Here is a 13117-nt window from a genome sequence, read left to right as displayed (position 1 = left end):
ATGGTTTCAACTCAAAGAGTCAAACTGCTTCATTTTGAAACGCTTTGAATTTCTTCTGATCAAAATTCCGCATCCATATCCTAAGGAAGCGACCGACCTGGGGCTGGGGCACATCTGAGACAGCTAATTTGGAATCTTTAACTTAAAATCACTCGTGTGGGCAGAGGAGCTCATGAGCCATCACCAGGGATGTCTGAGGGAGGGTGAGCTGGGCACCAGGCAGGCTGGAGGCAAATTAACTCGTTAGGCCACCGGCTCGTCAGCTCCTTTCGCTCCCTTTGAACAGCACAAAATTCCTACTCGTTAGTCACTACTTATACAGTTGCACACATATTCTTTCTTAAGCATTCACATATTTTATGAAGTCAGAAAAGACTTTTAAGATGCAAAAAAACCCCCGATGGTTTTAATGAGTGTAACAATAAACAGGCAGAGACTAAAGCGTGGCAGTCCTGGGGTCAAACCCACATGGAATTTCCACTGGCCTCAGCTCAGAGGAGCTTCAAGCCCGTGCTTTCACTTCCAGATCACGCTGGACGGGTGAAAACAGAGTTTTTAGTCAGGCTTCACATATAAATGGAGAGTTTTGGAGTACTGGGGGTCGCTCGGAGCTCGTCGTGTGCTGGGCGCTGCTTTGGTTCAGTTTTTGCAGAGGAACCCTCTGGTTTGGTGGTTCCTGCTGGCATCCAGCACAGAACTTTCTTCACATGCCTTTACATTTAACTGGGGCAGCTTAATTGTTACTCACTGAAAGCCCAAATCTGCAGCAGAGGCATCACTCTACTCCAGGGAGAGGACCTGAGATTTAAGAGCTGGCAGGGAGAGACCCTTATGCAAGGGCAGGAAGATCATTCAGAAGTATTCATAAAACACGAGGCAAATCTTGAAATATTTATTAAAAATGAAGTTTGACTGTTAATTCCCCCTCACACATCACCCGTGAAGGAGATTCTAGAGATGGGGAAATGAAACCACAACGCCAGTAAGTGATTTGCCCGAGGCCTCAGCTGTAAATCAGGCTCTGAACTGGAGAGCAGCTCCTCCCTCAGTTGCCTGTCCCCAGACAGAGATGCCACCTGGGAGTGATGCTCATCAAGGTCCCAGCCCTCTGTTCTGCAGGGAGATGAACCCTGCAGCTACACAAGGAGCACAAGGGAGTGGCTGTGATCTCTTTATTTCTCCCAAATCTTACCATGCCATGATGAGAGAACTGGCCTTCTCCATCTGAGGAGTGCTCTCCTGGCCTTATCAATGAGAACACACCTATTTTCAGTGCTTTGTGTAATCAGTGGGGAAAATGATTGGTGTTGGCAGTTTTGTGTTGAGAAAGAGTGTTTAAGTCTCTTTTTGGAGCCTTCCTGGTTCAAGCCCTACCTGTGCAACCACAAGGCCACTGACGACTAGGAGCGCCGTTCCTCCTCCTGGAGGCAAATCCATGGATCTCCATTCCCTTTTGTGAGCTGGTTGGGCTTTGACCCCAGCACCCCTGAGCAGCCAGGCTCCCCAAAACCTCCCGGGCTCCCCCAAGCCGGGGCTGGGTGTCTATCCCCGCTCCGTGCCGTGTCACACCGCGCAGCAGAGCCTGCGGAGCCTCGGCCAGATCCGCTTCCTCCCGTGGGACTCTGCAGATAACTCGCTTGTGTATTAAAAGTTGTTTACCCCGTGCTCAGAGCAGGATGCTTTCCTTATCTGCAGGCTGAGCAAATTCCCCCCAGTGCCTCCTCACGTCATTCCTGGCCCGCTCCTGGCTCCGGGCTCGGCGCTGGTGGCTCTGCGTTATCTCCGGGCTGCAGCACAGACAGACCCTGCCTGGAGCAGCCCCCGGGCTCGGCAGCACCGACACCAATGGCTTCAAAGGCTCCAAATTGCCCCTGTAATTTGAATCTTTAACGACACGTGGAAAAATCCCCAGGAGCTGGCCTGTGTCGTGTCTGCGAACAGGCTTCGTAAATACCACGCTGAGGAATTTGGATACTCTCGTGTGTGTGTCGGTGATGGATGTTTGTATCCTAAAATAATGCATTTTCTGCTTTTCTCTGTCTCTGAAGAGCAGTTCAGATCCACTGTGCAGCTCCTTTTCCTGACCCTTCCTTACCTCCAGCTCCTGTCCAGTCGTACCTCACCAGTCGTACCCGCACCAAGGGCAAAGTTTAGCCCCCCTCCCTAATTCCCAAGCCAGCGGGATCTGGTGGCTCCTCCTGGGCCACCACTGTGGTCAAACCCCCGTTCCTGTCTGCCTGAGATGCAAAAGCCACAGATGCAGAAAGTCCAGATAGAAAAAAGCTCGATGGAATGTATTTATCTGAAAACAATAGTGTGTCTGGATGGAAAAATCAGCATTTTACACCAATCATGTGGTTGTTATTAATGTTTTCCAAAACACCCAGAGGTACCTTGTGTGTTAAGTAAGAGCAGCCTGGACTGTTCTGCTTAAAAAGCAAAAAGTGCATCTCTGCCCCCAAAGCTGCTCTTGTGTTCCAGCCCTGCCCTGATGCCCAGATGGGACCAGAGGAATTTCCTGTTCCCCCAAATCTGCAGTCACGGGGCTCCATTTCAGCCCAAGACGCTGCAGCAAATCTTTATGGGTGCATTTCAACACTTCTTTTCAACACTCCTTTTCCAGTCCCTTCCTTAAAGCAGTCCTGGAAGTGTGGATGGAGCCTGAGCTGTGGCCCTGGCAGCCCTGCTTGGCTTTCAGCTGCCATGTGGGCTGAGGTGCCATTCCTGGCGCTGGTGTGCCGGATGGAATCCTGTGCCACGTGCTCTGGGATGACCCTCTTGAGCAGGGAGGTTGGACCAGATGACCCCACCAGTGGTCCCTTCCAACCTGATCCATTCTGGGGTTCTGTGCTCTGGGGGGATGTTGAGGGACACCGGTGGGGACGATGCTCACAGACAACGCTGGGCGGTGCCGTGGGCTCCAGCTGGGTTTTACAACCTGTGCTCTGACCAGCACAGAGCTGCCACGAGGAGGGATTGTTTGAAGCTGCTCCAGCAGCGCAGCCGAGCTGGAGGGTTCATTTCCTCGGCCGTGGCGCTGCGGCAGCCCCAGAAACCCAAGATGCACTGATAGCCATGGAGCAAGGATTTCCATTTTCGGTGCGGGCTCAGACTTAAAATAGACAGTCTTGAGCGAGGAAGAAACTCTGTTGACAGAACATAGGGAACATTCCTCCAGTGTACTTTTGCAAAGGACTATCTCTGTCTTTAATCTCCACGGCGTTTCCTGCAGGTCTCCCGGGCCCAGCTTCCCTCTCATTGTTAGTGGCGCTTTTGGAAATGACCTCAGGCAGTTTGCAGTGACTGGCGACCCACGGTCAGAATGACTAACCCAGTCTGTCTCCATCCCTTGGACATGTCCCATTGACTAAATAAATGACAGGCACTGACATGTGAATAGAAACAAAAACAGCCTGACAAGTGAAATCTTAACTCTTTGGAGCAAAGAGACGTCTGGACGCGGGTTCATCCTGCCCATGGAGCGAAGGGAATCGCTCCAAAAAGTCCTGACAATGGTAAAAATGCAGCCAGCTGCCCCTGAGCTGCTCAGGACACATGCAGATTGGGTAGACAAACACCTCTAATATTATTTTTAATTGTTGAAAATTGTTTTCTGCAGCTTTTTATCTCTGCACATCTTTAATTAAAAGGGCAGCTCGGTGTTTATGTGGCCATTTGGGTGTCTGGGCTCAGCATGAATAATTCCACCAAACGTTACGATCAAGGGTCAGCGATGAGAGAGGCTGTCACAGGATCCCAGCCCTGTGTTGTGCCCATAACTCACCACAGGTGAGCCTATAGGGGCTTCCTGCCATTCCTATTCCCACCTTTTGCACATAACCACCCATTGGAAAGGTGATCCTGGTTCTCCAAGCCTGTATGGACCCCACTGCAGTCAGCTTTAGGGAGGATGGAAGGGGGATGTAGGTTATAGGGGGGATGTAATTTGTAAGAGGGATGTATGGATTTATAGATTTATGGATTTATGCCCCTCCTAACTGGGGACTGTCAGGCTTTGAATTCCTCATCTTGCCAAGCTCCCTCCAGTCCCCACCCCAGCTAAGCCACACCAGAGTTTGGGAACATGCCCTGCCATCCCAGCATGATCTATTTTTTAGGGCCCAGACCAGCTGCCTTTGAAATCTAACAATAGTTTTACCAATATGAATAGAATTAGTGTTAATAAGCTACATTTGTGGATTTTTTTCTTGGTTGGAAAAGTAGGAAAGTATTCTCTTTAATATCATCAGAATAGATTTTAAATGCCGTAATTACAATAATTAATAATGCTGCTTAGCAGTTATTAGCACTGGGTGCATTGTTAAGATGTCTGTGTTAGCTAAGGTTTAATAATGAGCTTCACAGAAATCCAAAAAGAAGAAAATAATGATACGGGGAGTGGTTGTGGGGCTGTGGTCTGATGGCTTCTTGCTTTAATGTAAGTAACAAATAATTCCCTCTGGCTCTCAGCATTTGTGGATAAGGCCATAAAAAAGGAGGAGGGGAAAAAGGAGGAGGAAACCTCAGCTAATAAAAATGCCACCGTGGTTTAAGGACCAGGAGGAGTGTTTGTTGTTTGGCTGATGATGATGGAATAACCCTTGTGGGGACGGATGGCTCACGTCACCCTGTGCTCCTGCCCATGGAACGTGTGTGTGGGGAGCACAGGGATGGTCCTCACTGAGATCTGGGTCATTGTCACACACCTCGTGTCACAAGGAGAGGTTGTGGGCACAGCCCTTGGCTTTGGGATGTGTTGGCAGGTCCTAACCTGGATTTGGGGATTCTTCTTTTTAATGCAGCACAATTTATTGTCTTTCCTTCCAAATGACTGTTGTCCTTAGCTGGTGTTGAGCAGCTGCTGTCCCACCACAGGGCTGGGTGAAGCTCAATGAAGAGAGAGATGGTCCCATGAAAAGTGGGACAAGAATTACTGGGACCTGATTCCTGCAGATCCAACACCCAATCCCTCAGCCAAGCTCTTCTACACTTTCCTCTCTCTCTCTCGTTGCATGTTTGGTCTTGGTTCACCACATCTGATCACTGAGCATCAATCATTTACCAGTGAATAAAAAGAGGCTGAGAACTAAAACCCACTCACCTTATGTAAAATTTGTTTCCTATCAGGTATCATCACCAAGTTTCTGCTCCTGGCAGCGCTCCATCCTCTCCTTCTCATCCCACGTTACTCCAGGACAGCCTGCTGGGTCATGGGAAGCTGTTTCCAGCCAGCAGGTCAGTTTTCCATCCCTGTGCCAGGTCGGTTCTAACACGGGCTGAATTTGGGAAGGGTGGGCAAGGATGGTGAGGGATGGTCCCAGGTCATCACCCACCTAAGGTAAATAATGGTCAGATTTTGGCTGGGAACTGTCCATGGAAGGTGAAAGGTGCTACACCAGTTTACACCCTCCAAGGGCTTGACTCACCAAAGTACCAGTGAAAGAGTTTAGTGTCATAAATCCATGTCCATGTCATAAATGCTATGGAAAATCCCAGTCATGGTGCCCAAAGGATGGAAAGGGGTCTGCAGAGAGCACCTGCACCCCCAGAGCTGCCTGGCATACCCATGTGTGGCTGTGCTGGTGGCCAGGATGGCTCCCAGCAGGGAGAGGTGCTGCTGGCACCCACGGAGCCTTAGGGAAGGAGCTGCTGCTTCTGATCATCTCGCAACAGCCTGGGATGTCAGAGCCAGCAGATTCCTGGACAGAGACGGCTTCTCGGCACAGTTGGAGACCAACAGAAGGACCAACCCCTGAGGGTGCCTGCTCAGAGAGGGGTTTTCTCATTCCATGGTGTGGCAATGGGATGGAGAAGATTCCCTGGAGACCCGACTGGCTTCCAACACCATCTCCATTCTCAGCAAAGCCTGTGCCGGGTGTCGAAGTAACAACTGTGCTACTGCTGGGCCAAACCATGTCCTGCTGTGTCCTGGTGTCTATTTAAGGGTGATTTGCTCTCAGTAACACCCAGCAGTGCCAATGACTTCAGGGTCAGCTCCTTTCCTCCCTAATCCTGCTTTCTATTTTCACATACTTCTGCATGAGCAAGCCCTGGAGATCCCGCTGCCAGCAGAGACACTCGAAACACAGTTTCGACACAGGAGGGGATGCAGTTTTGGTTCTTTAGCAATGAGTGCCTCTGGCTCCCTTTGGTCCAGGCTCAAAACAAGAGAAGACAATATTCTCTTTCTCCCATAATGGTTTTCATGTCCCCATTCTGAGGTTGCAAGAAATTTGGGGAAGCATCAGCTCAGTGCGTGCTGATCCCGCAGCCGCGTCCTGGGACCGGCTTTTGAAGCCTGTCTTTTTTAATCTTCTCTTGCTGGGTTCAGCCTCTCCAGCCAGTGACTCACTCACTATTTCTATTCTCTTCCCACTTCTGTTCCTGCTTCTCTAAAGTTCTGGTCAGTGGCAGCAGCTTTTGCTCATGTCTTGTGGCTGCTTCTCCCCGAGTTATTATTGGAGATGCCTACGAAATAACAGTGCTGCTCTGTCAGACGCTGCTGCACCACTGCAGAAAATATTTACCAAAGCTGTGGTGAGCAGCTCTTTGCTGGAGTGACTGGCGTCTGCTCTGGGGCGGCCCAGACGCCACTCAGTCACTCCAGCAAAGAGCTGCTGCAACACAGCAAATTGCCCAGGGCAGCAGATCTTGGGAAGGGAGAAAAGCCAGCAGCCCAGTCTGTCTGTCTTTGTGTTTTCTGAGGGAGAAAAATTATCTTTTTACAAGCCTGCCCTAGTTGGCTCGGACCAGCCCTTCCCAGAAAATACCCTCAGAAAGAGGAGAGCAAACTATTGCATAAATGGACAGGTTGCCATTTAGGTCTGACCTTTCTCAGGTCTGCTTTGAGGTCAACCTCCCTTCTCCTCCAGCTCCACTGTGTTTTTAGCTCCTTCTTGTAGCAGAACACCACTGGACACAACAAACCTCAATTAAAATCCATTTTGGACCTATATATATATATATATATATACATACATACATACATATATATATATTTACATATAGTCCCTTTGCTCTCTGGACCAGCTCCAAAAAAAATAATCCTTTTTTTAATCCTCCCCCCGCCCGAGGAACTTCCAGTTTTGTGTTTGCAAATTGTTTGGGTAAACATGGAGAGGGGGAAATTTATTTTTTTTAAGGACACTGGGCTTGGCACATTCCACAGTTTGTTGCTGGATCGGCGTGGTGGCAGCACACACAGAGCTGGGCTGTTTTTCTTACTCAAATAGTCCCTTTCCAGCTCAAAAATGACAATTCACCAAAGCCAAGCCAACAGAAAAGTAAAGGGCAGTTTCAGAACTGGGTGTTATCTGCCTGGAAAAGGCTCCAGAAAGGCAGACTGTCTCCACAGGCTGCTGGATAAATGATAAAAGGACAAACTCCCGCGTGCTTGTGAGGGGTGGTGTGATTTTTAGATGGCTCCTCTGGTTGTAATTCCCTTCCTTTGGAGCAGAGCAGCTGGTTTATGTGATATTTGTGTGATACTGCTCAGCTCCTCCAGCCAGAGGGGTTCGGTGGCTGCTGGTCCTCCTGCAGCTGGGGAGGGAGGGGATGAGGCTGAGGGAGAGGAAGAGTTTCTGTAGGTCTGGAGATCCCCAGAGTGCTGTCCTGCAGGTGGGTGGCTGCATTCAGTGTGTCCATCTCTCTCCTGCAGCACCCTCAGAGGCTGCACCGTCCTTGGAGTGGCTGAATGGGACTTTTCCTCCCCATCCCCTTCTCCACCTTATAGAATCATAGAATGGTTGGGGTGGGAAGGGACCTTAAAGATCATCTTTAATGCCATGGGCAGGGACACCTTCCACTAGCCCAGGCTGCTCAGAGCAACATCCAGCCTGGCCTTGGACACTTCCAGGGATGCAGGGGCCAGCCACAGCTTCTCTGGGCAACCTGTGCCAGGGCCTGCCCACCCTCACAGCCAAGAACTTTGTTCTGATACTCCATCTGACCCTCATCTCTGTCAGTTTGAAGCCATTGCCCCTTGTCCTGTCACTCCAGGCTCTTGTCCCAGTTCCCTCTCCCTCTTCCTTGTGGGCTCCTTCCTGCTGGAAGGATCTTGCTCCGGTACCTCCTCGTGCGAGTCCCGGGAGCCGATCCCGGTGCTCACACCCATGGATCCATTGGAGGCTCACAGTCCACCACGAGGTAGGAAATCCTCCTGGATAAGCACTGGATTGAGGCTCAGGAATCAATGCCTTCATCCTCTCCACTCATATGCCTCGTTTTATTGGATCATCCATTCAAAAGGACATGGAAAATGCCTGTCAGTGGCACCAGGGAAGACATGGAAGGTCTGGTGGCAGCCCCGTGTCCGTGGCCAGTGGAAAGCCCACGGGCTGCCAATCACCTTCCCCATGTCTCCAGGGAAGGACTCCACACTTCATGGAGCTCTTCATCCTTTTCTACTTTCCTGAGGTGACTCTGGATTTTCTGAAGGTGTCTGAGGCTGCTCAGGGAGAATTGATCTTCCCAGATGGGATTTTCAGCACCATTGGGAAAGACAGAAGATGCTTCATGTTTCACTGTGTGACTGACACAGTCACCCTATGACTGACCAAGAGCCAAGGTGTCCCTTTGGCTTGTTCTCCCATGGGAAAAGAACTAAAAGTAATCTTCTATTAAGGGGAGAAAAACACTTTTCTCTGCTGTGGAAGCTGGCACTGGGTTTGGATGAGGGCAGCCTTCCTGTCCTAGGAAACCTGAGACACCAGTGCTTTCCTTGGATTGCAGCAGGGCTTTTCTGGGATGGCTTGAGTTTGTTTTCCTAAAAATGAAAGCAGCAGCACAGGGGATAATCCTGTACTCGTGGCACTGCCTGACTTGTGGCTTTTAATCCCTGTTTGTCCTGCCCCAAACTAGGGAGCTGAACCCAAGATCTCAGGGCTCTCATCTCCAGCCTTAAAGTTGGACTCTTTCTCCCTGAATAACTGATTAATTATTTATACAAATTGGCCCAGCTCCACCTAGAAGGGATTTAAAGAAATCCATGTCCCTGCTCCAGGCAGGGGGCCTGTCCTGGGATGGGGACCACCATGGATAGGGGCCACCACCACCCATGAGGACCAGTTGGGAGATGATTTTCCCCCTGTGGGTTTGACTAGAAATCCAGGCTTGCTCCCAAGAAAACTTTTCCAAGCAGCAAACTGGTAGTTTGCTACCGAAAAAAAAAACCCACCAAAAAACAAAACACAACAGAAAACAACCAAACCAGTTTTGGCTTTGCCAAACTGATGTTTTTCTGACCCAAGAAAACATTTTGTCAAAAAAACTTCCCAACTGCTCTGCTGGGAATGTGCTCTTTGCCATCAGTCCCCAAGGCTGGAGCGCCGGGGTGTTGAAATGTTACTACAGCCCTGGAAACTGTGAGTCAGCTTGTCCCCACCCACAGCAGATACTCGTGGGAAGGGCCTTGAAAAGCCTGGAAACTCAGCAGCTCCTGCCTTGTGGAGTTTCCATTAACCCATTAACTTTAATTCCTGGTGAAATGAGGCATTTGGCGAATTTCTGTTGGATTTTGTCTCTTTTTTTCTTCTTCCTGATTCTGATCAGTTTTGGAGGATACTTCCTTTCAGCCCATCCCTGAGCAATTTGGCTGCTGTGGCCCCAGTTCACCCCCCGAGGTCCATGGGCAGCAAACGCAGCACCTGCCGTGGTGCCACCACAAAACTAATCACTGGGCTGGGATTTAAAGGCAGCAAAATGGGCATCTCCTGGCAAGGCAAGAGATGGCCCAGGTTGTCTGGGAGAAGACCTGCGGCTCTGCTCCCGCTGGGAATGCAGCAGAAGCCCTGTGGATGCTCCCAGCCCTGCCAGCAGCTGCCCGTGCCACAGTGGCCGTGGTGTTGTCACACATCAGGGATGCCCCAGGCAGATCCAAGGGTGGGTGTGATGCTGCCCCTCTGCTCTGGAGCCGGGTTGGGAGAGCTGGGGGGGTTCACCTGGAGAAGAGAAGGATCCAGGGAGACCTGAGAGCCACTTCTGGTGCTTAAAGTGGCCCCAGGAGAGCTGGAGAGGGACTGGGGACAAGGGATGGAGGGACAGGACACAGGAAATAGCTTCCCACTGCCAGAGGGCAGGGAGAGATGGGATATTGGGAGGGAATTGTTGGCTGTGAGGGCGGGGAGCGCCTGCACAGGTTGCCCAAGAAGCTCTTGGCTGCCTGGATCCCTGGAGAGTGTCCAAGCCAGTTGGAGCAAACCTGGGATAGTGAGGTGTCCCTGCCTGTGGCAGGGAGTGGAACTCCATAACCTTTAAGGTCTCTTCCAGCCCAAACTGGTTTGTGATTCTACATCCCAGGAGAGGTGGCCCAGAGTGGCTGCACCCACCGGGATGGGCTTTGCCACAGCCACAGCTCGCCCAGGATGGGGGCACGTGCCGAGGTGCTGGGTGAGATCACACCCCCTGCAGGAAGGGTTTCAAGATGCCAGGGAGGTCTGGGGATGTGGAATCCAGCACTTGGGAAATTCTCCGTGGAGGAAAATACTTCAAACATTTTTATTTTTTTTTTAAACTTTGGATTTATCAAAACGCCTTGTTCTGATTTTAGCTTTTTCCATTTTGAAGAGGGTCCAAGCTCCCATCACAGTGTGTTACTGCACAGAGTGTAACATTTGCAAGAGTAAAATGCAAAGTTGGTTTGAACTGGAAAATCGTGGCAATGTCATCAAAACAAAGGAAACGGGACATTCTGATGTTGTCAAAACTTTTTTTCCCCCTGGTTCCTTTCAAAATCAGCTGCCAGCAAAACCAGCCTGATTTTATGAGGCGTTTTAGTTTTTGGCAGCTGTGGCACAGCAGTTTCGTGGTGGTTTCTCTGGCTGGGCTCAGACACCCCCTGCTCCTGTTCCCTGGCAGTGACATGGGGGTGCAGTTTGTCCCCCCAGCCTCCACCACCCCTTGGCATCGAGGCAATGGGGGGGGTCCATTTCTCCACCCCATTTCTGAGGCACTAAAATAACCTATAAATCAAGCTGTTGCAACATTATATAAGTGGCAATTATTCGTTTTGTGAAAATATTACGTTTCATTTATTCGCGATTTAATTTTATATTCTGACCCCTGCATCCTTCTTTTTGACTAGAAATATACAAAATACTAGAGATTAAAAAAAAAAACAAAACAAAACAAAAAGGACAGAAAATGATGCAATTGATTTTCCTTCCTGAAAACCTGGAGCACCCTCAGTCTGTGCCTGCAGGTTTGGGCTCTGCTGATGGTGCTGAGGGTGCTGGTGTGGACACAGTGGCAGGGCTGGTCCCTTTTTCCCCCAGTCCTGGCTGCAGTTTGGCTTTGGGAAGAGGCTCCAGTGCCCTCCTGACCACCCACAGTCCTCCTGGACCCAGGAGGATTTGGCTTCCTATAGTACCTGGGAGATCCATGTCAGATAAGACTGGCAGGTTTTCAAAAGCTTCTCTTCAGTTTGTCTGCCAAGACCTATAGGATGTGTTCCAGAGCATCTCCCAGGAATGTTTGTTATTATGACAGGCAGGGGAAAAAGAAAAGGGGGGGGGGAAGGCAGTGAAAGAGCACATTGCTGTTAATCACTAGAAATCCTTTAATAACCAACATTACTATAAATTATATGTGCATTGTGACAAGCACAATTGAGGGCTCTGTTTTTCCTGCCCACATTAGAGCAGGGAACAATGTGCTGTTGTTGCAGGAGCCGGGATGGATGGCACTCCTGGTGGAATGGGGACTCCATCACATACCTGTGCCCCTGGAGATGCTGGGCTGCTCCAGATCCCATGAAAGCTCCATTGTTCTTCCTGCCATAGTGCACATCCATGATTATATAGCGTTGGATAAGCAGTAAGACGCTGCTTGCTGAAATAATACCCTGTCCTTGGTTTAAGCAGCGCTATATTTAAGATTTATATATATTTAAATGCTGGCAATTGCACATTGGTGGCATCTTATAATTTGGATGACAGTTTGTAAAGACAACGTTGGGAAGAAAAGCATCAGCTGCATTTAGGGAAGTGAATCTTGGGGTCATGCAGGACAGGGAGGTCAATGTGGATTTTAAACAAGTGTTGGAACCTCTCTGGAGCAGCCTCAGGATGGGCAGGGATCCTGTCTGGGTCCAAGATCCACCCCTGGAAGTGTCCAAGGCAGGTTGGATGGAGCTTGGAGCAACCTGGGATAGTGGAAGGTGTCCCTGTCCACCCCAGGGGGTGGAATGAGATGGGCTTTAAGGTCCCTTCCAGTCTAAACCATTCTGTGATTCCATGAGATCCAGGAAATCCCAGTTTCTGCTTCCATGTCTGCAGCTGGATTTTCTTTGCAGCTGTTTTGTGCCTTTTCACTTGCTTTTATTCCTGGACATGAAAAAAGGCATTTTCCCAGCCTGGTGGGATGTTGGGTGACCTCTGTCAGGGGCTCCAAACCGTGCTCCAGGTGTGAAATGGGGCTGCTCTGGGGTGGGTGAGTGCTGGGTCTGAGCCCCCAGGACAGCATTTCCACATAAACTGACTGGGTCAGTGCCCAAAACCAGCATCATCTGGGTTTACTCACAGTTGTTTCCTCCTCAAGGCAGGAGCCCATTGGAGGAGGACAGTGCTGGATGGACCATCAATCCCTTGGCCAGAGCAGTTTGGAACCCAGTGGCAGAGGCAGCAGGTCCCTTACAGGTTTGACATGATTTTTGACATTTTTAACCAGGCAAACCACACATTTCCTCAAACTCACCCAAAAATGGCAGGGAAAAAGGAGCTTTGCCCCTGGTCCTAAAAGGTCAGAAGGGGCAGAAGTGACCCCAAAGTCATAAGGCCTATTTCATACTGCAACTATGTTGGTGCAAACCTCAGTGGCACACAGTATTGATTCTAAATGGAGTATTTGGAGATCCCTAATGTTACACTGATTAAGTTTTCCATTAAAAAAAAAGTATTGTTTTTATCCATATTTAAATTATGTTCTTGGGTGTATTAGGGCAGGTTTGGGGAAATGTGACAGAAATTTGGACAGAAGCCTTCAAGGATGGAAAAAGCCACTCAAAGACTCCAAGAGAAAATTTTCCCTGGCCATTCAGGTTGTCCAGGATTTGTTGGTTGAAATGATTTTATTGGTTTGGTTTTGGGGTGTTTTTCCTTTAACCGATGGAGAATTAACTGCC

General features: G+C 49.7%; 1 protein-coding gene across 1 annotated transcript in view; it reads left to right on the top strand.

Moving 5' to 3' along the window:
- The window catches only part of SMAD6 (SMAD family member 6), a 166689-nt gene that overhangs the window by 111551 nt on the left and 42021 nt on the right, over window positions 1–13117 (top strand). The window contains exons 3-4 of the mRNA XM_018069593.2: window positions 5128–5235; window positions 12535–12632. Coding sequence (XP_017925082.1) covers window positions 5128–5235; window positions 12535–12632 — 206 coding nt within the window. The remainder of the gene's footprint in view (window positions 1–5127; window positions 5236–12534; window positions 12633–13117) is intronic.

The sequence above is a fragment of the Manacus vitellinus genome, unplaced genomic scaffold, assembly GCF_001715985.3.
Source record: "Manacus vitellinus isolate BGI_N305 unplaced genomic scaffold, ASM171598v3 scaffold_16_pilon, whole genome shotgun sequence".
NCBI classification, from domain to species: Eukaryota; Metazoa; Chordata; class Aves; order Passeriformes; family Pipridae; genus Manacus; species Manacus vitellinus.
This window is presented reverse-complemented; position numbering and strand designations above follow the sequence as displayed.